This window comes from Ixodes scapularis, unplaced genomic scaffold (genome assembly GCF_016920785.2).
Source record: "Ixodes scapularis isolate PalLabHiFi unplaced genomic scaffold, ASM1692078v2 PGA_scaffold7__128_contigs__length_106722199, whole genome shotgun sequence".
Classification (NCBI taxonomy): domain Eukaryota; kingdom Metazoa; phylum Arthropoda; class Arachnida; order Ixodida; family Ixodidae; genus Ixodes; species Ixodes scapularis.
This window is the reverse complement of record NW_024609882.1, coordinates 36191492-36216495: the sequence shown is the minus strand read 5'-3', so window position 1 is coordinate 36216495 and position 25004 is coordinate 36191492. Positions and strand designations below refer to the sequence as shown.

General features: G+C 46.2%; 1 protein-coding gene across 1 annotated transcript; it reads right to left on the bottom strand.

Moving 5' to 3' along the window:
• Positions 1-836: 836 nt before the first annotated feature.
• On the bottom strand, positions 837-24829 carry LOC115324651 (dolichyl-diphosphooligosaccharide--protein glycosyltransferase subunit 2). The gene is made up of 18 exons (XM_040218180.3): positions 24716-24829; positions 22919-23118; positions 22390-22482; positions 21413-21521; positions 21259-21322; positions 19269-19383; positions 18634-18723; positions 17751-17861; positions 16841-17037; positions 14234-14351; positions 13501-13592; positions 11776-11980; positions 10430-10534; positions 9984-10067; positions 7199-7294; positions 6448-6523; positions 3296-3425; positions 837-1253 (listed from the first exon to the last, which is right to left on the bottom strand). Exons 1-18 carry the CDS (start codon positions 24735-24737, stop codon positions 1247-1249), a joined length of 1914 nt encoding a protein of 637 aa, XP_040074114.3. The 5' UTR covers positions 24738-24829; the 3' UTR covers positions 837-1246.
• Positions 24830-25004: the final 175 nt, after the last annotated feature.

Sequence of the window (25004 nt, the reverse complement as noted above, 5' to 3'; positions counted from 1 at the left end):
TCCTTTTTTATTATTTTTTTTTCAATCGGCACGTGACTTTTGTAGGGCACCTATTTTGTAGCGCTACACTGGCCGAGGTTGAGCAGTTTCGCGTGGCTGTCAAAGAGCCATGCTGCGCAAGTGCGAGGAGTAGTGAGGTCACATGGCGCACAGCTGGCGCGCCGGAGCCGCCGCCGCGCGCGCCTCGCCGGTCTGCGCATTCCAGAAGAGTGACGTCATAGTCGCGGCAGACGCATTGGCGCCGCCGCGTGCCCAGCTGTGCGCCTTCGTTGCGCAGTAGCCAAGTCTGACGCTGCACCGAAGCAGCTTGATAGATCCTCTCATTTTATGCGCATAAGCTCACGCTACGTATACCCTGGCATAGCCGAGCTAAGCCACCACAATTTCTTTTACGTCTTTTCAATTCTACTAATTTCTAATTAAAAAAAATGGAAATGCCAGTTGAGCCAGCAACTACCACCTTGTCCATGTACTTTGCAATTTGCTTGTTGCCTCCCAATGGCAAAATCCAGGTGCACACTTGGAGCAACACAAAAGTCGCCAACACAAGAGTGGTCTCCTTCAGATGGCCGCCACTCAGCATGCACTTGCGGCCCTCTACTGCGCTTTGGCAGAAGGCGCACACTCGGAGCTCACGCGACGAGGTGTTATCGTCATCATGATGACATTCACTGCCGACAGCATGAATGTGCATTTGCTAACGGCTTTCAAGCGACACGAAATTTCGACGGTTACCCAGAAATAAAGTTAATTTTGACGTCCAACTGTTAAATGAAAAATCTGGGCCCGTCACCAAATAACTTGTGTGACAACACTAAGTGAGACAGGTTGCCAAGTCCACGGGTGAGAACAGCTTTATTCACATGGTCTAAAGTAACAAAAGAACAGTGCTGTACCTTATCAAAAAGTTCTTGATGGTAAAGAAAAAAAAGGGAAAGTGGCAATATCTTTAATTCTGGACAAAGGAATGTAGCCAACAAGTGACAAGACGAAAAAAAAAAAAAATCTTTACCCAAATAAAGACAAACAAAAAAACACAGACTTCCAGAACTTCACTTTGATGACGACTTGGATGATGACACGCGGTGGCGATGAAAAGTGTGAACATTCATGCACGCACCTCTTGCCCCTCTTTCGTTTCCCACATGCAAATTGAAAAACAAAACAAAAAAGGAAAAGACAAAAAAATTGACTGGATGATGCTCGTCCTTCCTTCTGCTCCTGGTGGGGCTTGAGGAACATTTGCCTAAGCTCTGTGAAGAAAGCAAAGGGCAAAACATCAGAATTAACCCTCTCCCAAACTCCCGGTTTGAGAGTCTTTCCATGTGAAGCAGCGTGGGTGTAGTACGAGGGAGTGCGAACTATCCTTCGAGTCACGACGCTAGATCCTGTTGACTCCACTGAACTACGTCGACCTAGATTAAGCTCCCGAAACATTGCTTTTGTGCCTATTGTGGATTATCTCTTGCCCCAAAGTTACCTAGTAGACTAAGTAGTTTCATATCTTCCCTCGAGTTTCCAACCAAGAAATCCTCGAACTAAGTCTCCGACAGGGGGCAGCACTTCCACAGAAAGGGGTGGATTGAACAAGAGTGAGATACTATTCATTTCTTTGCGCAAACCTAAAGGCAAAATCAAGTTGGGAATGTATCGTTACTACCTTACATTGTGACATAAAGCAGTAAAAACTCTCGGGGCAAATTTATTTTTGATTAAACACATTAAAAGTTTGATTTATGCTTCAAACAAAAAAATTACCAAGATTTCTTTTCCTTTTTCTGTCCAAGGGACACGCCAAAATAGCACTGACAGTTCCAAACTAAAAGCACTTGCATGACCATATCTTGCTTTCATTAATATGCTCTCTTTAAGAAATCCACAAAGATAACAAAAGTAGGTACCATGTTTTCTGGGCTATAGTCTGCAGACTATCTATGCGTACGGACTATACAGGAATTTTGTTTTTCAAGATCATACATTACAACGAGATGTGACGGATTGAGCTTCTTTGTGAGCTAAGAAAGTAGACATTTGTGAAGGTATGCCATGTGTGAGATGATTTTCGTGTCGACTAAAGACCAGGAGCGAACTATGCAACAGGTGCGGACTATCTAAGCAAAAACTTTTCTTTTTGACCCAAATCTGCCCTTGCAGACTAGATAGATAGATAGATAGATAGATAGATAGATGTCTTCTATATAAGTGACTGCCAACAATCATGTGGCCTGGGCAGCAGTGCACTGTCCTGTCATAATAAAAAAAGAAAAAAAAAGAAGAGGGAGTAATAAAACAGGCAAGTTACAAAAAAATGTCCACTTGAACGGACAATGTATTGTGCCTCTGTTGCAAACACGTCATGGGGATTGCACATCAGGATAAAAGGTGTCTCGGCACCTGGAACTTCGCCCCAACAGTACAGAAAATTTCAGCGCCATCAACAACTCTGCGAGTCAATACTGCCGCGTACAACTTGGCACAGAAAACACACACCACTTTCAGTCCTTCGACCGTGCAACGGCAACAGACAGGGGTCTACCAGTAGATTATTGTCGCGATAAAAGCGACGACGGCCAATGTGCCTATCATACAAAATTTGTATAAACTTACGTCAATCATTTCCAATTAAGTTACCGTGTAATTACCGTCTACACTGCGCGCGGACTGTAGCCTCGAAAATACGGTGTTTAAAAACTGAAATTCCCTGATCGACTTCAGCTTCCTCTACCGACTCCCAAATGCATTATTGGGCGTTACAGATTACCAACATAAATTTTTTCCTTGCGATGCCCTAAAAAAATGCAAGAAGTTCCGCTGCATTTTTAACCGATCCCTATGCCAGACCGTAAACCGGCCTTTCCGGGATTTCCCCCAACGAGCGACGCATTTTGAAGATAAAGCCCCTATTACTTCAGCAGGTGCTCTATCCCCACAGACTCTCTCCACTTTTGGAACTGCACTCTGTGTGTCACAATAGACCCTTTTCAAAGGAGTGCACCGCCTGGGAGATGCTGCGCCAACTATCCAAGTCCACCATTGCTTGGTCATGCACTCGGAGCATGTATTGGACACAAGGGCAGAGTCAGCGTTTGGCGTGAATACGGCTCGGCCCATATTGAGAACACATGCCGCGTGTTCTGGGCAAGGACTCAAGTCTAATCGGAAGCTTCGTGCGCAAGAAACGACGACCGCCAGTGTTGCTTGACGGGTCTGCTCGAAAAGGGTCTGTTCCTTCGCGCCCTCTGCTCTCAACGTGAGGGTAGACCCCCCGGGCCCGCGGCTGGCTGTCGGTGCTCACTTCATCTGGGTGAGTCGGGTGAGCATGCCGTGTCCAGAGATGAAGGTGACTGCCCCCAGGGCAGCCAGGTACTTGAGGGTGGTGAACATGGTCAGCCTCAGCCAGAAGCAGGTGAACAGCCCGAAGATGGCTGCACAGACGCCATGAGATCGCAGGAGGACGATCAGCGACCAAACGCACATACACTGATCCTGGCCAGTAAACGTTTGTTCACACATATTCCAGGTGCTTCTGCGAAGGCCTTTAAGAGTTCCTAAAACTAGGGTGATTGAGAAACGCAAGAAACCCAAAAACAGACCGCCAGCCACGGCGGACGTCGGGGATTGAAAACAAACATAGCAACTAGCTAAATAATAACCTAAAATCAAATAATTCACTTTTTAGTCAGCAAAAATAAACTTAGTATGATTCAAACTAAAAACTTGCCGAGCGTCGTCGAAAACCCCTACCGTAATGTCCCGAGAGATGCCCCATGCCCAAAAGATAACCCACACCCCATTTTTGGCACAATCTCCTACCAAACGTTATCCCATTCCTGATTTTCACTTGACTTGCTTTCGGTTTGAGGTGGTCAATTTCCCGGGATGTCGCAGTATACGAGTCAATCTTAGGTCACTATTAATTAAGCCAATCAGTATTCCTTTTGCAATCCTTGATGTCTGCAGTGGCTGGCAGTCTGCTTCCGAAAAGATTTTCTTTTTCTAAAACACCCTGGTCTTAGAAATTTTTGAAAGACATTCGCAGAAACACTTGGTACGGCATAGTGCTAATGAATGCTATGAGCCACAGTCAGTGACGGGTTAGAAACCAGTCAGTGCTCCAGCTCCGACACGTATTCAGTGCCTTCTGCTAGGCTTTGGCTGTACGTGCAGCGAAGTGTTATCAAAGTGTTTTGAATACAAAACTTTAGTATCTAACATATGGTGTCCCACATGCAAACGTTGCACAAACTACCGTAATACTACTAGTATTAATAATAGCATTAAAGTTTAAACAAAACAAAAAAAAGAAGGCGATCGCTTGTTTGTGTTATTTATCGCACTTCACACGCGCAAGTGGTTTTGGAATTTAGGCCTCGGTCCAGAGCAATATTACTAGTGAATCACTCCAGTTGTAGAACTTTTCAAAAATGCCGCACATTAGACAGCATTTGAAATCATATCAGAATTGTTCGTAGCGATCGCGTTTTGCATACCTCGTTAGCCAGTAGTTTCTAAAAAAAAAAACATGTGTGCTCTTAAAATGCGGTGAAACAAGTCCACATTTCTTTCGAAGGCGACTCTGTGATCCGAGCGAATCTACTGTAAATGTGTCGCATGCGCAGAAACGCCTCTTTTTGCAACTTTAGTGTTGAAACATGTTTTGACACCCACAAAAACGTGCCAATGAAACTAGCAATATTTCCAGAACATTATAAAGTAACAGTCTCATAAATTTTGAAAATAGTCTGTGAACCGAGAAAAACGAAACAACGTATGTGCATGGCTTTGACAGCATTGCCTCAAAAAATTGTCCACAGGCTTTTTTTTTTTTTTTTTTCCAATTGTGGGCACATTTGAGAGCAGTCAGGGACAAAAGCAAGGCATACGCTGCTGTCCACTCGCTCCGAAATGCCCTCAAATTAATCTACCACCGCTTTCTTACGGCCAGGGGCAGCAAACAGGCCCAAGGCCGCCTCTGGCGGTGGATGGGCACTTGTGTCAAAGACAAAGCCCTCTAGTCAGCCAATGCCGTCAAACAACAAAACACCCGGCCTAACTCTCTCTCTCTGTTAACAGTGTTGCCGCGAACCTTAACTCGGTTAACATTTTGCGCGACAGGTTGAGGTTGCAGGAATGCTTGTCAACTTCTATTTTACTCTATACAATGGGCGACGCCGGTGTTCACATGCAAATTAAATCTAGAAAAAAGTCTAGAGACAGGCCTTGGAAGTGTTGTCTTCCTGCTACAGAAAAGCATCATCAGCAATGTGGTCTCATCAAGACCACCAATGTTGGCGTCTATGGCCTGCTGTTTCGAAGCGGCCTAAATGCATGAGACCTTTCCCTCTAGAGTCTAGATCGGTGGTTCTCATATGTGGGTCCGCAGACCCTTTGAGGTCCCTGAAGGTCTTTCTAGTGTCCCCAAAGCCCTCAGCCGTCAATCAAGCCAAGCAAATCGTTTCTATTTTTTTTTTTTATGTTTTAGAAAGTTACATAGTAGATCAAACCCTGTGCACTGAATGAATAGGATTGATTAGTTTCCGTTTCAGAACCTTGAAGTTGGTTTGCATGCATCTACATTTATACTTTTGTCGTTCTAATAGTCCAATACCCCCCTCCCTTCGGTGGATGGGGTCCCCCATCACTTCTGCCGATCTAGAAGAGGTCCCCAAAACATCAGTGACTGAGAATCACCGGTGTCAATCAGCAGTTTTCAAATGGGGGTCTGCAAAGCCCTGCCCAGCAATAAAAGTTCTCTCTTTTCAGAATGTTCCAATTTTCGGGAGAGTTTTTTTCGTCTACTTCACACTACCCCTTAGTAATATCCATGCATTAAATCCTAATCCTAATTAACCTATACCTTTCCCTTCTCCTAACCACGAACGGGACCCTCCATCATTTCCACCAATCCACAAAGGGTCCGCAAAACATCAACGGTTGAAAACTACTGGTCTAGATTATTATTATATTAACCCTATGCACAAAGCAGGGAATGCAGTATTTAAGGAAGGATTGTTTGAATTTCTTCAGGAGACGTCAAACGGTCGTATTGGAACATATTGATCTGGCGGAGAATTTAAGGTCATCTGACCCGACATTGCGAGACTTTAGGCGTTCCGACGTCATGGTATCGTGTAACACCACGACCCATGGTGTCGCATGATACCATGATGACACTGTGTCCTCACAAGAAGTCATGGTTAGCATTTAGTGCGACTGCGTGCACAGGAACGTGCGCGCCGCCTCGGCCGTTGCCGCGGTTCCTCTGCAGGACGCAGCAAGGAACCGGGAATTTTTTCCCCGATTTTGAATACCACGGGTAGTTGAGCTATATTTCGAAATCCTCGCAACAAACACATCTTTTTTTTTCGTGGGAAGGGAAGCTTTGATTCCAGGGGTTGTAGAGGTCACGGGCGATGTTGGCAAGAGCAACCTCCGAAGTGGGCTCACCTGCAAGTCCCAAGTGGAACAGGACGGTGCTCAGGCTAAACGGGAAGTTGGACAGGTTCACTCCGATGCGGCCCCACTGTCGAAACAACGCGAGGGAAAACGGAATTAATGAAGCTGATAACCATATGGAACACCTACTAAGTCAATTACTAAGCACCAAACATTACAAGAAATGACAGTTTGATTGTGAAAAGAAACATCAAGTAAAGCATTTATTGAGTCAATCGTCTTAATAAAACTACAGGTCCAGGCAAGCAAATGTATAGCTATCTTTCTTCCTCGAAACCACACCTTAATTAAAAGAACTACTCTAACTGGGGACAGTTTTCTGTAGCTATGCGCTCAAAGCCATGGGCGCACAAGCGCCGATCAAAGCTGTGAAACCGCGCTCTTCCCTTCTTTCAAAACGCGCAAGAAAGTTTTTTTCCGAGCATAGACAATAGCAAGCAAGGCATCTGGCCGCCACCATGTCACTACTTGTGCAAGCAACTGCGTCCAATTACAAGCTTGGCAAAACCACGTTCACGCGCACGCCGCACATGCTTGCACGCATGGGGCACTAGTGAGGTGCCATGCTTGCAATTATCTATCCTCAACAAGGCGGGCCAACTGTACGTGCAGGTCGTTTCCTTTGTCTACATAGCTGCCGGTACAGTTGTCGCAACAAAAACTGGCATCGGTCGTCCAGAAACCCGAGGTTGGCGAGACGCTGATAACGATGATGGCGACCGCGTCTGCGTGCGGCACTTACCAGAACAAACAGCAGCAGCAGGGGAGCAAGGACAAGGCCGCAGAAGGCGTTGGACAGGAACGCTGGCGGACGTTTCTCTTGCTCCCTGAACAGATGCTGTGACGCAAGAGAGGGGGCCATCAGGGGAAAGTGGACACGTTGTAAGCGACACACGACGGTTATCTTGTGTTGGCTACTGCACTGGTGACATATTATTTTTCGTCTTTCTGTCCTAAAATCAGCCGTGGCAACCGAGTGTAGTCCTCTCTCCGGGAAGAGATAGACTAGTCAAACATTTAATCAACCGTGCTGGCATTCATAACAGAAACATTTTTGTAACCTTATATCATAAGTCTCAAACACGCGACCAGAAACTCGCTGGGAAGCGGCCCTTAAGTATCAAGATACAAAACCTCGTTCCCATGTCTCAAGCGCTATATGCATCATAAATAATGTCCTCCTGTCGTCTATTCATTTATGCTCGAAATGTAGCTCTGCTCTTGTAATGTGCCCAGATATTTTTCTCTATTTCGTTTTCTTTGCAACCGGGTATTGTTTCATTCCAACTTTTGCTTCTCAGCTTTCTTTAATGTAAATCACCTATATGCCAATCCCACTACCATCCTACAAGCACGAGGTCTCATCTCAGCTGCACGAACGTTTGCTCAGTAGGAGCTAATTCCAAAGATTAATCTATGAGCTCTAGTTTCTAGCATAGCGATAGATCAGCAACACGGCAACAACAGTGTGCTTAAAAAATGCAAGCATGTTAAACAGAAAGTCAGGGCGCAAACGAGCTGAAGTTTAGACATAACACAAACCCGGGACCACTGAGGTTAGCAAAAGACACACAAAGTGTATGTTCCTCTTGGTGAAAGATGTCACCACTAAAACAGCGAGTTTATGGAAGGCAGAGAGCAAGAGGTCCCGTGTATAGAAAATCTTGAATAATCTTTTCTTTGTGTTTTTCTCTACGTCGGCCCTCCATTTTTCGGGAATGGGTTATCTGGCTCCCACAGCCGAATGAGTTTGAAACCCCTGCCTTGCGTGCTTCTGCCTCACCAGCAGGCAATAAACATGCCTGCCAACAGGTGCTACCGCTCAAGCAAGGCTGGCTCACCAGAAATTTGTTTTTGACATGGCAGGGGTGGAACTCATCAAATGTATTTGGGAGCAGTCACGGGAGCAGCTGAAACCGCTGTTTTGGAGCAGGTTGGGAGCAGCTAAAACTACATTCTGGAGCAGGCTAGGAGCAGCTCAGATCAGTTTTCATTGCACTTCAGCTCGTGTCTTAGACGAGCACGGGAGCAATTTCAATAGTGCTTAGCAGCACAGATGAACATGAGAGGTTAGGAACCTAGGTAGATGGGATAACACATAACAGTGTAACAGATGCGAAAACTTGGAACTTTGTGAGCCTTAATGAGAGCCAAAACGCAAGTACCATACGTTTCTGAAGATAATGTACTTGATATTTTCTGAGTGGCTTTCAGCTGCTCAAGATGCAAACCAGCACTGCTTATCGATCAACCCACACATGCTCGACATAGTAATTATATGTGCGAACCACGTGACGTGCGTAAGCAACGGACGTGCCGCTGCGTGGAGGAACAGGGCAACAAATTTCGAGTTCATCCTATCGTGCAACTCAATATCGAAGCAGCAGACTACGATTAACAGAGTTATTGTATTCAAAGCGATTAACAAGAGCAAGGTTAAAGTACGCCGAGCAGATCTACCGCTCGCGTGAGAGCTGCTGGACGGCAAAATTTCGGATCGGACAGCGTTTCCAGTTCTATCAAATCACAATTTATCTTGCGGGAATGCGGTTCCAACTTATAACGATTAAGTAGTAAACGGAATCTTTTGCTCATTTTTTTTCCACTGGTTGACTTCTGGATCCCGGGCCGCAGAGCCTCAGGCAATCTGACGCTTACCGACTCGACCTCACCTCGGCCGACTTGCTTAATCACTGATGGTTGAAGAATAACAATCCAGTCGCATGCAGGTGGTGTAGCGCTTGGAATCCGATCCCCGAGTTTTTAGGCGCGCTTCCGACTCGAGATACATAGGGAGAATAAACAGAACAAAGGATTGCAGGGCCGACCAAGCTAAACGTGCTCATTGTTGCCAGTCGAGTCGATAGAAACCGAAACCAAGAAAAAATACAATTTTCTTGGGCGCACGTTGTGCGATTTGGCGCATAATGGCGCAAGCTATTGGCAGTGGCGCAGTTTCCGCAAAATGGCGCAGGATGGCGCAGACAAATGCGTCTGGCGCAAAATGGCGCAAATGGCGCAGCCGTTCCACCCCTGCATGGCTGCAAGACGAGTTCATCGGGCACTCGCTAGTGAGACTCACCTTGTAAACACTAGCTTCGAGTGATTTACTTGCACCTCCTACACCGGTGCAGGAAAGTGTTGGCCAGTGTACTTCTGGTGCGTGAATTGAGATACGATCGGAAATACACCCCCCTACACTTCTCTGCACCGGTGCAGGTAAATCGAACGAAGCTACTGTCTGCCCGGGGTCAGTAGTAATAGAATGCACACCAATTTAAACAAACTAAAGTAAAGGGTAGCTGTTTCTAGTTCAGATCTAGTTTGTGTCAAGTTTAAGCATGTGTTTGTACTGGAGACTACATTCAAGGAGTGGCACAGAGTTGCCAACCAAAGTTAGCTGTTCTAGCAGGCTGCTACCTTATGGCTAGGTCACAAATTCCACATCACATCACTGCCATGCTAAGATCTACAAGCTTAACTTCACATACGCGCGAGAAAAAAAAAAAGCAACTCGGACTTGGCACCTTGATTTCCGGCCTTGGGGCGTGAATGTCGACGGTGTCCTTCGGAGGACTTGGGTTTGGGGGGAAGCTGAGTGCGAGTGAGGCCTGTTGGGAACAAACACATTCACTCAACATCAAAGCATCTTTTTGCTGCAACAACCTTCAATCAAACAGCAACTAGAGCCACAGTATATTTATATTCAAAATACTGCACAAATGTTTAATAACAATAACTTTACTTTTCATTATGATGCAAAAACTGGGGGAAGAGAACACAAGCTGTTGGAACAGATTGATCCCCCATCTTTTCTTGGGAAAAACAAATACAACAAATATGATTCTATGGAGACCGATACGGTTGTTTATACTAGAGCAATGAGTCCATCATAGTTCGAAGTGTGTTTCAGTAAATGCTGGGAGCAGTGTAATCTACTAACAAAAAGCCCCCCAAAAAAACCAGCGCTTACCAAAGTCCACTTGAGGGGGTTGGCAATTACAGCATCCCCAATGATGAGGGACAGGTCATACTTTCCAGACAGGTAACCCATTTCCTTGGCCTTGAGGTGCAAATCCTGACAAGAAAGAAAAACAAACATGCATGAAAACAGACTTCCATACCAGACTTATCTGGGCACAAACTGGGGTTTTTGGTCAGGCTAGTGAATCACTTGCAATGGCAATTTAGACTTTTCAGCAGTGGAAGAACTGCCAACTCTAAATGCAAACTCCAAAAGAGCGTGCCTGTCTGTCCCCCATTCCCACTTGCAATTTAGTGTTAACTCAAGTAATGAGCACACTTTTTTTTCCTACTATCCCACAGAGCACAGACACTGCCAATCGTCATGTTCAAGGTAAAAAGCACAGCACAACTGTCATCTGTGCAGATAGCATTTTCACACGAGAACGTCATCTCTGCCCACCAGGTTACAAGGCTCCTACTGTTGATCGCGATGATTGGCTATCCACATGCTGTGCAGGAAAGTGGACAGGCAGGCTTTGTTCATAAACAGTGTGCCCGTTTTTATTACGAGTGAATATTTACCACTAAAATTTTCTTTCACTTTTGTCGAAGAGAACTTCGTCCAAGGTTTGTGACTTAGTTGTTGTACATAAGGTAGCAAATGGTGTTATCAACTGGGTTCAGCTCCTACACAAAGGTAATCTTCATGTCAACTTCCACTCTACTAGGTATTTTGCCTCTTTTTCAGATACATGCTTTACAACAGTAGTGCAACGGCAGATCTTAAAATAGACGCCTCCATGTTCTACAATCTGTCAAGCGATTTGCATGTTCTACTAACCTTCCTTTTCGTGTTTTGAACTAATTTTTACAAGTGTGTCTCGAGTGTCTTTTCTTACTTATTGCATGCATTCTTGTGGAGGAGCACTGATCAAATAGCCGTGAGCGTTTGAGAGCACCTTAAACAAAGATCATCACTATTATTATTACGACTTAATATTACTCGAGCAAATATGGCGTTAAGTTGCAATGGACCTTTTCCAGTAAGCCTCTGATCGTTCATACACCCTTCCCCCCGGCCTTGCTTCCTGCCGTTGCCATTTTCGGAGCGCCGTTCCGCACGACCAGCGTCGTCAGCACCTACCTTCGTGCGTATATCGTCTTTATTGACAATTCTTTGTAGAGCATCGAAAATCTAGGGCACAAAAAGGTGTGAAAAAACCAATACAACGTCACGATGCCAACGTGTTCCGATGGGCGGAAACACATTGGGGCTGCCCTCCATTTGCAGTTCACAAACAAACCCCAGACGGCGCCAGTCACTTGAGAAAGGTCTGCCAGGGTTCCCCTCACCAGGTCGAAGCGGTAGATGAGGGAGCTGTCGGGCTCGGCAAGGAACACTATCTCCCGCTTGGTCTCCTGGTGCTGGAGGTGGACAAAGGCCTGCTGGGCCGTCATGATGTCCGCGTTGGACTTGTCCTTCAGCGAGAACTTCATCACCAGTTTTTGGTGGTGGTCCGCCTCCAGTGTCTGAGCCAGCTTGCCCTTGAACGCAACCCTGCAAGGCAAGCATGCACGACGCTTGACGATAAAGAAGGGGACATATTTGGGAGGGTGACGCAAAACCCTGGGACCACGAACATAGATTAAAAAGAATTAGCAATCTAAGGAAATTCTTTTTCACATTTCTACCCCGCTACCATCCCATACCCCATACCTTCTAGCCTCGATTTAATGAAATGGAAGTTTTCAGAAGGCCGCAGGTTCGGTTTCACAAAGTCTTTGCTCAGTTTGCAAGCACATGCTATTGCACCCTGTGAGAAAAAAAAAGAAAAAAAAAGCGAGAATCTCCTGAAGCAGGCTTAGACGCTTACGGTAATCACTGGTTAGCTTAAAGTCAGATATCTCAAAATATCTTTTGCGTGAGAAAACGCACCAAGCGGTAAAATGTATATTGTTAGTGCTCATCTTGGAGGATTTATGGAAGTTTTAAAATTGACTAAGGAAGTTAGAAACAACACTGACCCAAGATCCCAAACTAGACGGAGTCTTGTACCGCACAATTCAAAAACTATCCAAGTTGACTCCAATGAAGTCCTTTTCTGACCTTGCTCTGCTCCCTACCTCCTTCACACCCGAAGGTGAACTTGCCATCAAGTCAAAAAATGAGCTCTAGAAATGCTGCATGCCATTTATTAACTTAACTTGACAAAGAAAGAAAAAAAAATCTAAAAATAAAACAAACGTCCATGTCTCGAGTTTGTTGTTTATTCTTTCAGAGTCAATTCAACTTTACCAACACGCTCTACAGTTAATTTGGCATTTATTAACGTGCACCATTTATTCGTGGCTATTAGGCACCACCTTTCTCTGACGACGCCTAAATATGAATCGAAATCAGCCCGAGAATCCACTTCCCTACAGAGTACGTGCAAAAACGATCACTTTGACCCACGAAAAAAAATTGGTCAGCGCATAGGTTTACTCCGCAGAACTACGGCCGCAGCTGTATAAACATCCACGGGCTCCTTCCGCATGACGATGTCGAGCATGTAAGAAGCGAACACCCGAGGCTCGGAGTTCGGCAGAGGCAGATGTGCAGCCCCCTGCGCCACCATTTCCAAGGCACACATGAGAAACTATGTGCGATTGCTTTCAACGTTTCGCCGAGTCGCGTGAAATGCCCGTGCCGCAGAGCACGCGAGCTCGGCTGCTGTTCAGAGCGACGATTGTGGAATCACGGCTGCCGGAGCGGCGTCTATTGCCGTTGCAATTTGACAGGAGCGCATTGCGTTGAGGCGAGCAAGCCAGCAGATAAGGAAAGACTCCTCTGCGCATTGCGCGGTTCTCGGCAGCATCAGTGTGACGTCACTTCCGTGACCAAGTTTCCGTGACATCGACCTCCCAACTTTGCACCCCCTTCCAAGCGTAAAAAAAAACATAACTCTACGTAAAAAAACTGGCAGCCAATGAAGCTTTGGAAACCTCAGGTACCAAACATGCCGACTGTGCTTGGATTCCTAGAACTTTGGCCAGCGTGGGCAGCCTCACTACGGGAGACAAATCTGAGGCACTCACACGTCCATTTTGGGAGCCGCCGTCTGGTCACGATCGGCCGTGCCGACCTCAAGGTTAACCACCTCCACTTCGGTCAGGACTTTGACTTGGATCTGTAATGATTGAGAGCGAGAAGTATTGAAGTGAGAAGGTACACAGCACCCAAGTACCACATGAGGGGCCTAAACCAGAGCCCACAACTACGTTCAGGACTAAATGATTTCAGCCATTTTCTATGCATGCACTTTTAGTACGCATAGTGCCAGGCTTTCCAACTGTTTCCTGGACCTCTCGGCCCGACCAATCTCTTTAGCACCTGTAAGGATTTTTTGTGAAGACCTCGCAAATCAATTTTGTTGGCATTGTGAGGCCCATCTGCCTCGATTGACAGTCACACGCCACCCCGCTAGCAGACGACAAGCTAACAGACGTCTGCCATGGTCTGCTAAGACACACGGAACAAAGACGAGCCCCTCCCAAAAAGCCCTCCACTCTTCCCAACTTGGCAGAGCAAAAGCAGGAGGAGGAGGAGAGTGGAGAGGTAAAAACTACCGATTATGGCAAGAAGAAAGATTTGTGGGAGGGGTTTGTCCAGCCACTCTTTAGACCTAGTGACGACCTATTAGCAGACGGCATGTTGGTGGACGGTCACTCGAATAAGAAACCCGCCCTCTTGTCACATCAGTAGTGAGCCGACCTGAGCTGATACCATGTCCATCTCGACCAGCGAGGTGGAACTAAAAGGCGGCCTCACCTCGGCATTTGTATTTCCGAGCAGACGGGCATCGGCCTGGACAGGCACGGCGTTCAGGCTGAGCTTGTAGAACCCACGGCGAGGCTTGCCAGACATGAAGTTGTACACGTACAGGGTTCTGCAACAGAGAACGGAACCTTACGCACATTCTGAACTCACAGGGATTACGGCACTACTTTACACTACTGTTGGTAGTGTAAAGTAGATTCATTATATGGTCACCAACTTAAAAAGGACCCCCCTTGAAGTCACAGAGAGGCAACCCCTTTGCTAAAAAAAAAGATTTTTTACGACCCAAGTGAGCAAATAAACCAGCCCCATCTTAAAAAAAAAAAACACAAGAGAGATTCTCTGTCTTAATAACAGCGAAAGGCTAACGTCATTTATGGAACCATCCAATTAAAGTTGGTCTGTAAACCGTTACAATCATTCAATGTTGGCAAATTAAGACGACTGTACAGAAGTGTGAACATATCAAGTTCTCAGCTCAGGAGTGGAGTTGATGCACACATACCCATCCCAACCAAGTATTTAAAATAACGATCCAAATCAAATCAGCCTGTGCATACACAGTATTTCCCTTAACTTAGTAATGATTGTCGAGCAGGTGCCGGTAGTGATCGGTGAAGCTGAAAGGTGTTGACAAGCCAGGAGCTTTTAGAGCGCAGCTCTTAGGGGCCCGTTCCCGGCTTGAGCGGCGTCGCCGTCGGCATTGCCGTCGGCGTCGGCGTAACCGCAACCCTCGTAACCCTCGTGAGGGTTACGAGGGTTACGAGGGTTAATCTCATGAGGGTTACCCTCACGAGGATCACGAGGGCCACGAGGGTTACTTGCTCTCGTAACCCTCACGAGGGTTACGAGGGTTAGTTACCCTCAAAAGGGTTACCTTCACGAGGGTTACCCTCACGAGGGTTACTTACCCTCGTAACCCTCACGAGGGTTACGAGGGTTAGTTACCCTCAAAAGGGTAACCCTCACAAGGGTAAGTAACCCTCGTGAGGGTTACTTACCCTCGTAACCCTTACGAGGGTAACGAGGGTTAGTTACCCTCAAAATGGTTACCTTCACGATGGTCACGAGGGTTATGAGAGTTACCCTCACGAGGGTCACGAGAGTTACCCTCACGAGGGTCACGAGAGTTGCCCTCACAAGGGTTACTAGGGTTACCCCCCCGAGGTCACGTGACCCCCCGTTGACGTCATAGCCACTGATGACGTCATCAGTGACGTCACTGATGACGTCACCGGCATCCGCATCGTCATCATCACTGATGACGTCATCAGTGACGTCACTGGTGACGTCACCGGCATCCGCATCGTCATCATCATCATCACTGATGGCGTCATCAGTGACGTCACTGACGACGTCATCGGCATCGTCACGTGGCCCCAGGTCACGTGACCCCCCGACGTCACGTGACGCCCCAAGGTCACGTGACTCCCACAAGGTCACGTGACTCCCACAAGGTCACGTGACCCCCCGCGGTCACTTGACCCACCCCCCAGTAACCTTCCCTCCTCCTCAAGAGCTGCGCTCTAATTCGGCGTTACAGGGAGTTGTAAACGGCTTTCATTTTTGATCCCAACGATAGTCATTTTCACATAAAACAAGTTTGGCTCCTAGCTGAGCGTTGCTAATTTCCCCCATTTGTGGTGAATTAAGATAGTACCTATATCTGCACTTCAGATCAGTCATTCATTGTTTAAAACACACACGTTTCAAACACCCAGAAAGCGTTGTTTCTTTCTCCGACAATTAGATATCGAGAGAACCGGTTCGTGCAGTGCAAAGACCGTGGACAACACCCACATTTTTTTTTTCTGAGGTGACAATTAGCACAGCAAGTCTGCACACTTCAGAAGTCGGTAAGCCACAGAAAACACCAGCACTGTATCGTGTCGTCCAAACGCCTTTTGGTCTTTAACAAAAAGCGGGTTGAAGCCGGTTCGCACATTTGTAACCGCTTAGGACCGCCTAAGGCCACTTAGGATCTCTTACGACGAGAGCACACACTGACGCCATCTGTCGGGTGGCTGTGGAACACCAGAAATTTCCGTATAGTATTTGCTAATTTTTTTTTTAGTACACTGTTCCTTCTTTTGTGACTTCGAAAAACGTTTTTACAACATCAAAAAACAACCGTTTCTCATGCACAGTAAATCCATTCAATCTCGCAAACCCCACAAAACCTTCACTCTAGTGAAACACAGTTTCAGCATCGCCTCATAGATAGTGCCGGCGTCTTCTCTCGTCGTAAGAAATCGCAAGCAGACGCAAGTTACAATACACTCATTTAGCGAGAGAACAAATGGACGGACGGACGGACACAATTCCCAACTGGCAACCTCGTCGGTTAGGTTTCCTCTTCCTAAACGTGTGCATTAAGGCCGGTTCTCACATGCAGCGAAGCGCTGATGTAGCGCTACTCACGTGTCGTCAGCTTCTTTTCGTCTGACATGAGCAACACTGTTGACGGTGCGATACAAAGCTGGTGGACGCTCCCGTCAGCATGCGCTCAGCGCAAGCTAAGCGGTATGCTTGTAACGCTCCGCTGCATGTGTGAACAGGCCTTAAGACACCACAGACAGCGGTAAAGACGAGACCCACTTGTCTTCCTTGGAAGGTGCGAAAGGCTTCCTCTCCAGCACCGTTTGGCCGTCGCTGAGTCGCACTGCGCTGTTCAGCAGGAGGGACACCGGGGCCAGGGGTGCGCCCAACACGTCGGTCAGCCGCACGACCACCGTGGGAGACCTGGCACTCAGGGCCGACGAACCAGACACAGTCACCGCCACGGGCACGTGGTGCTGTCGGGGCGGGAGGTACCGTTCCGGTGAAAAAAAGATTAGACCGAGAGAAAAAGCAAAATAATGCCTGCAAGGCGCACATGTCGGTTGCGTGAGACATGGCTATCTAGAAGTTCGGCCACTATAGTCTGTTGCTGGTTCAAGGGGAGCTTCTGGAGTTTATCCAGCTATCCAAACTTACTAAACTTTCGAAATACCCAGGCTTTTCTCTTCTCAGCATGCTATTTACAAGCACTAGATTCAGAATAGCAATTGAGAAAATAACAAATGAAGTCAAAGTCAAAACCAACATTCTAATTTCCCCACGTCGTGTGTTGTAAAAGTTGCGGGTTAGGAGGCAGTTTAAAAAGCAAAATATTTTGAGCATTTTTTTTTCCTGTTCAGCTGGAGTGTGTTTTTACTGCATTCATTTCACACCATCAAACTTCTTGTAACTGCCCAAATACAACATATGTCGTCACTTTTGCAGTGTTACAAATACCACATTTCAGCTAACATTGTGAAAAAAAAGTTTATTTTGATTCCAAGATGCCGGCTAGGTGTACGAAACATCAGAAAATACTTGGGCACTATACTAACCATTAATCCAATAAAACGTTGCTTTGCGACTTTTCACACTTCTGTTGCACATGGCTAAACCCTGGGATCGTGTTGTAGGCAGGATACCTTTCTATGTGAGACCAACCCAACCCGTGTCCTAACGGAGTGCTTACCTTGCTGCTGACAGAGAGTAGCCTCAGCACGTCATAAAGAATGGCAGCTCCCTTGACCGTCTGCACATTCTTGCGTGACAGGAGGTAGTTGGCAAACTTGAGTACTTGCTCCTAAAAGCAAAGGATTCCCTAAGTGTCAATCTCCGCGCACTTGTTCGCAACAGGTCGCAGCAAGCTACACCAACGCTACCTGTCCATCACATAGTGTAAACAACTTATTTTTTGTGAAGACCTCATTTCTCGCGAATTTCGTGACTCAAAAGATATTACGTAAACTCGATCTTGCGAATATACGACAGACCTTGGTGACGGCCACATAGCATATCACTTCAAATTGCAAAAATTTGTGCCCGTGAAACATTCCCGACACGCACGTGCTGCAAACTTCGCAAAATACCGAGCTCGCAAAAATAAAGTTGTTTACAGTGTCACGTACGGTGCCACACAGGTAAGCCCAGAAAACAAATCGCAAGGCTTCCCCAATTCGTAACTTGCATCGACGCTTTCAACAAGTGCAAACGCCAGCAAGCATTCACTACAGCAAATGCCGACGAGATCATAAACTTTGATTGGACGCTGAACGAAGCCAGTCCGACGTAATCGTCGATTTGCGATTTGATGTGCGATTTGTGAGTTGAGCAGGAAAGCTAAGAATCAAGAAATTGAAAAATCATTTCCTGGTCTTTTTGGGAATGCAGTACATGCTCTGCCTCCAGCATGAGCTTTCTGCATTTGACAACACTTCGTTGCACGCGCAGCCAGAGCTTGGCGCTACGAAACGAGCACATGCTGGAAGCAGAGCTTTTATCGGATTCGTAGTGTGTCACCGATTATAGACAACACTCAAGAAAAGTCTAAAACAAGAGGAGGACGCTTGACCCACCTTGCTGACGGCCGGTGCCTTGTTGGCCGCCTCGGCCAGACGGTAGACACCGCTCAGGATGGTGGCCGTCACGCTGAGACCGCCTTCGAACTGAAACGCGCCAAACAAACTGAATGAGCCAAGAGTCGAGGATACCTTCGGTAAACCGAGCCAATTACCGTGGCTGCTGTAAAACTTGGCTCTCGTTTGTTCTCTTCGTGTTCGGAATGAACGGCTGCAACTAACTTTGCATAAAACAATGCTACGTCTAAAATTCAATCCTAGCAAAAGGCTGGTCTAGATCTTTGTTTGTGAGGGTAAAAGCGCTAAAAACAACGGACGAGTAAAAGAAACGAACAACACAGAGGCGTAGAAATGTAGATGCGTGAGAAAACCCACTAAGACTTTTCTCAAAGGTGTATGAATGGATCTTCGAAACAAACAGAGCAGCTTCGTTCTTAGCTTCCACACTACAGAGAAAGTCGGTATGCCTAGGCCTTTCCTTGAACTATAAAGAAAGTGTATTAATGATGCAGTGCTATTCAATTTGAATCACTATTTGTACAAGAACCTACTAGTTTAGGAATCAATGCTAATAATTAACGCTGTTCAGCATCACGTAGCACATCATGTAGGACATGTAAACTCTGCCATACCTGTAGCAGATCTCCGCCAACCTCATCCGCTTGAACGACAGCATCTTCAATCCGATCTGTGAAAGGTGTGACGTTTCCGCCGAGGACCGACGCAACGTGGAAGGCGTAGCCGAGGCTGCGAGGACAAAACGAGAGAGGTTAGTCGACTGTATTTGCACCAACACCTCGTCAAAGTTAAAAGGGTTCTGGTCTTGCAAACACAGGGGAAGGGGTCGGCTCCGTGTTGCTGTGGTGAACGTGATAAGTGTTTTTACACTTTCATTGGCAGCAACTAAAACCAAAGATACTTTTGTGGAGGCCACAGCGGGGCTCTAAGGCAGAGATTCTAAACTTCAGTGCATGCAGTCAGGGGAGCCAACCTCTGGGGGTGCTCCAGCCAAAAATTTAACGTGATCTTGTGAAACAAAAATTGCAATCACGTGACAGCAGTATATGGGGCAAAAGGCATGCAGCTGCAGAGCAACGACGAAATGGATTTCTGCCGAACCATCTTTCAATCAAGGTGCACTGAAAGTGTGTCTATTGATTTCTCTTTTTGTACAATGCTATGGGAAACATCTGTTCATGACAGGTGGCCATAACGCAGTAACAAAGCTATATTATAATGCAGAACTGCATTCTAACAAAAGCTAAATTAGGCTTTGCGGTTGTGGGAAACAAAGCTTGCAGTGACACAATGCCACCTGCCAGACAGTTGCACTGACCAATTGTGTGTGTTTGCACGCATAGCATGCCCACACGCTACGCATCACCCTACACGACGCTCTTTCCCCTCAGTCTGAGCATACTTCGTGCCACCACAAGTAAGTGGTGGGAGAGCACAATGAGGCGACACTTTGAAAAAATGTGTCAGCTGTGTTTTTCATAAAATGCAATTCTGCATATGATGGTTCAATCTACATCAAGATACAGCTAAAAATTAATGTTGTATGGGTGTTAGGCATGCACGTATAGTGGCTTTTGAGTGCGAAACAAATTCAATGCGAATAGTCGTTTTGGTCTAATATTTTCTACTTGAATATTGAATAGTTCCTCGAGGCCTTTCATACATCACGCAAGCGAAAACCCAGTTTAACTCCTAAATGTTGTTCCCAAGCTTTCACTTGCCCGTTTATAAGCCACCAGTTAATTTTAAACTACTATAGTAACAAACTGTGACCTCAGAAAGTCCAATGCCTACATTGGGATGACATGTAAATGATGCATTGGGCATAAAATAAAACCTCCAAGAGATGCCCAGCTATACCTAATCGAGAAGCTTTATTAATCTCCGTGTTATATGCAAATATCCTTCCTTACATCTTGAATTCCAGAAAAGCAAAAAAGACAATCACGAATGATGGACGCACATTGTCAGGACATCTCCGAGTAATGCATACGCCAGGCGCGCGCGTGCACCATCCTGCTTTGAAAGTGTGCTTCCCCCCTAAGCACTCGGCTGCAATATTTGTACTTTTCTAAGTGTTGACTGTGGTGGGCTAGCCCCGTTGAGTGAGCTTCTTACCGAGCACCGGTGCACTGAGGTGAAGCAATACCCGCGAAAGCAAGCTCCTGCGGTGTTGCTTCTCCGCAGTGCAGCGGTGCTCGATGAGAAACATGCTCAACAAAGCTAACCCGGTGAGATCAACACTTAGAAAAATATGAATATCACAGTTCATCTTGAAGCGAATATCAAATTACATATTATTCGTAATTACTATCAGAAAATTTTAATATTTGCACAACCCTAGTATTTAGACAGTAAGAAGTCTACCCTATAATAAATTCTGGTGTTTCTGTGCTAAGGAAGAGCAATTTTTATAGAGCAGTACAACGCTAACCTGGGATTCTTGATGTGCCTGACACGGTAGAGATTAGTGATTACACAACAGTGTGCCAGTACGAATTTGTACTGGTGTACGGCCATACCGGCATAACCCCAAACTATTGGAATTTCACGTATCTCCGCGGAGGATGAATGGACAAAGCCCAGATAAAAGTGGCGCCTCACTTGATCATGCTGTCGTCTTTCTTCAATGCAGCCAGAAGCAGCTGGCTCACTTTGGCAGCGTCCACTGGATCACGTCCCAAAAGAAAATTCAGAATCAGACACTGCCAAGAGCACAGAGAGCTCACCAGAGCCGCGTCTCAAAAGCCCTTCTCACCGGCACTGCCAAGAGCCTTGAGACTCAGCACAGCGTGGTACAGTTGGGGCACAGTAGAGTCATCCTTGAGCGCTCCCTCCAAAGTAGACTTGCCCTCGATGAGTGCCAACTATGGAGAAAAGTGCAAGGAGTGTTAGACCAGTTGTTTGGTGCACTGAAGCACCCTGGCATCACGCATGGTTCTGAGGATGTCCTCAAGATGTCTCAACACGACACGGATGTCCTGTGGACATGCATAGGAAATTTCTGCCGCCCAAGTCGTATGAGGAAAGTTGTGCCAAACTGCGCAGACATTTAGTAAGCTACATATCACAATTTTTTTCCAAGCTGAAAGTTGGTTTTTTACAGGACTTTCATTATGATGGACATGTTTTCTAAATTTAAACTTCAGGATGTACAATCCCATTGGTCAAGAATGATAAATAAGAAATATAATCTTCCTATTACTGCATGCCTTACCAAGCCAGTTTTTCAGGAAACTAAACAGCCGTTTCATTAGGTTTTGAGGCATTAGTTGTCCAAAAAGACCATTAGATGGGAAATTCAGATTGTTACTTTTCTCTGTTACCTTTTTTTTTTGCGTTAAGATAATTAACATAGCAGTCGCTGGTCATCTGTTTTGGTTGGTGTATTCAGATTTCTCACTTGTACACACAAATTTAGAGGCTTACTTTCACCACTCAGCTGCACCTGTGGAAAATCACAAATTGCTGAGTGATGTCATAGATTTATGCAGTGCTACAGATAAAATGAAGGTCACAGAACAGTTAAGCCGAGGACGACTTGTCAACATGCATGCTGTCTTTCCTCAATCCATTGAAAGGTTTAAAAGAATGCAGTATTCATAGTTTTAAAGGCTAATTCTACACACGTTTTGTAATTCAGTAGTAACTGAACAACCAAACTCTCAAATAGATGTTAGCACAGCACATGAGTCAACAGCAGGAAGAAGGAAGCAAACGACCAAAAGGACACACCTGACAGTTGCCAAGGGCCTTGCTGCCGGAAGTGGCATGGAACAAGGCCTCCAAGTTCTTCTGGTCGACAGTCTTCAAGACATTGCAGTAGTCCTGCGGAGACAAAAAAAATGTCGCTAATGTTAAATTGTGATTCCCCGCCAAGTCTCAGGTGCCTGTCTTAAAGCATACTAAATAATCAACAATACTAAACTTGGGGTCCCTTTCTTACCAGCTATTCCCCAAGATAACTTTCCACGAGATGTGTGGAACTGAAGGCCACAGATACGGAAGTTCATGCGTGCATGTCCATGTCTAGAACATGCTATGGCCCAGAATATGGTACGGGTGCCATCCCATCTTGGATACAAGACATAAACATGTATACATGACTGCCATTTGCATGTCCACGCACGCCTCATGGAAGTGTCTAGGACCATGAATAAATGGATAGATGGAAGGATGGTATCGGTTATTCCCTCTGTAACGGGCAGTAGTTGGTACTGAACACATCGCGGCCAGCGGTTCCCGAGCACAAAGGGGTTGTCACCTGTGGGTTGGCGATCTTCTCGCCCAGCAGGCTGAGGCCCAAGGCGGCATAGTGTGCCGACTGAAGGTCTGCCAGCGCCTTTTTGGAAGTAAAGAGGCTCTTGAGGCGGGCCCTATCTTCCGCTCCAAAGTATGTGGAGAGGGTCAGGGTGCTGCACAGCTGGGCCCCATACAAGGCCACCAGAAGGAGCCATGGTAAAGCTGCAAGACAAACGTCGGGCCATGAAAGCACAAACAGTGACTGGAGCCACAAATATCTACATGGGCCAGAAGGCATGTTAAGCCGCGGTCACACTTGCTCGTACACTGTACAAGAGAGAGTCTGCGGAGGCTGTACGAGGCACAATCTTTCCTTGTATGGCGGTCCTGTCACTTTGGCCATATAGACCATGTCTGCCTACATGTTTGGACGTGGTTCAGACGTGTCCGCAGATACTTCTGCCATCGTGTCTGCAGCAAACAGCATATCTTTTGCATGATGCACGGCATATAATAGTTACGATCAAGAAAGCCCACTCACTGCACAACAGCAATAGTGAACTTTGTTTCGTGGGCAATTGTGGGCCTGTATGCCAGATAGCGCGCGTTTCTGGTTATGGACGGAGAAGAGGCAAGTCGACAAGAACCACGTTAATCTGAGGCTTTCTTGCCGCAGTCATTTTCTAATCTTGTAGATGACTTCTCCTGACATCTTAGATCGGCGATGGGTGAGCTGCCACCCATAAAAACTTCAAAAATCGCATAAAAAAATTATTTTAGGTGTGATTAACTTGAAAACAGTTGGAGCATTTGTTTTACTCGAGCAAGGTCATGAAAGTCACGGGCACGCAACCTAAAGTTCAAATGTCTGTCAATAAGGCGAGCCTGAACCCAGACCTTGCAATGTTCATATGCTGCCGGGAAATTTAACTAAAAGAAAATTCACAACTGAAATTCGCAGGCCTTGCATGCTGTGGAAACTTCCTGACTTTTCACTGCACTCGATGAGCTGCACGCAAAGCTCTGGATGATGGCACACATTAAATTGCGTTGCATTGCTGTAACTAGCAATTAACAAAAGTCACTTTTTTTTCAAGTGGATGCACAACACTCGAAATAACCTAGAAAATCTGCGCGACGCGTTTGAAAAGAGCAGAGTAGCGAGGTATCTCAGTAAATCAACGAGGAAAAGTTATGAAGTGGATATTGCTTGTGTTGTGCAGGTACGGCCGTGTGATCTCGGTAGCACTATGCCACGCAAACATCGCCAACGCACATCACACTCTAAACATAGGCGCAGAAATAAACGCACGCGCCGTGTAATGTTTATTGCAACCACACAGCGAATTGGTTCGGCTGCATAAAATGTGGACGCTACTACTTCGACCAGCTTTCGCTGGGACGCGGAACGCGGAACGCCTTCTACAGATATCGCAGCACCGCAGACAGAGCACCGGCATCGCAGGCAAAAGTGCCGGCGTCACCGCACAGTCGCGCCGCTCATAAACGCCAGTTTAATCAAGTAGGATCGAGAATAGGGATGTCTCCCAGTCTATAAAATGGCATTACGAACATCGTCGTTTGATAGCTACGTGATGAAGCAGCAAGATAATACACAAACGCTACGGCCCATGAGAAGTCCAAAGCCGCGGCGTTCGCCACGTGTCAATATCAGTTAAAAAAGAATACAATTAAGACTCGTACGGTTTAAAACGGCTTTTAGCGAGCTGTCATGGTTCCCGGTGAAAGCAATGCCGTTAAGTTTCGCCAGGATTTAATAGGGAAATATATAAAATTTGGCGTTAGAAGTGGAACTTACATAGCAGCTCGGCTCGCCTCATCGTCGACTGGTGACCGAAGAGACACCTGGCGCATGACACGTCAGCTTGCTAGACTGCCTTCGGTTATTCAGCCTTCCATGCTTCAGAGTTTCAATCACGTGATTTTGCTTACCTACTTTTAAAGCCTACGTACGTGACGTCATAGATTTGTTTCCATTGATAAAGAGCTACTCTTTTAGACTCCACAGTGAAATAATACTGTGAAAAGGAACACAATAAAGGTGTTTTTCGGCGAGCGCAACATCGACAACATATTTAAAAAAAAAA

What these genes read in the sequence shown, in the direction of transcription:
- LOC115324651 (XM_040218180.3), bottom strand. Translation starts at nt 24,737, where the DNA reads ATGAGGCGAGCCGAGCTGCTAT. An exon ending in AGAAGATCGCCAACCCACAG is followed by an intron (nt 22,483 to 22,918) that starts GTGACAACCCCT and finishes TTGTCTCCGCAG; the next exon opens with GACTACTGCAATGTCTTGAA. An exon ending in TTGGCGGAGATCTGCTACAG is followed by an intron (nt 18,724 to 19,268) that starts GTATGGCAGAGT and finishes GGCGCGTTTCAG; the next exon opens with TTCGAAGGCGGTCTCAGCGT.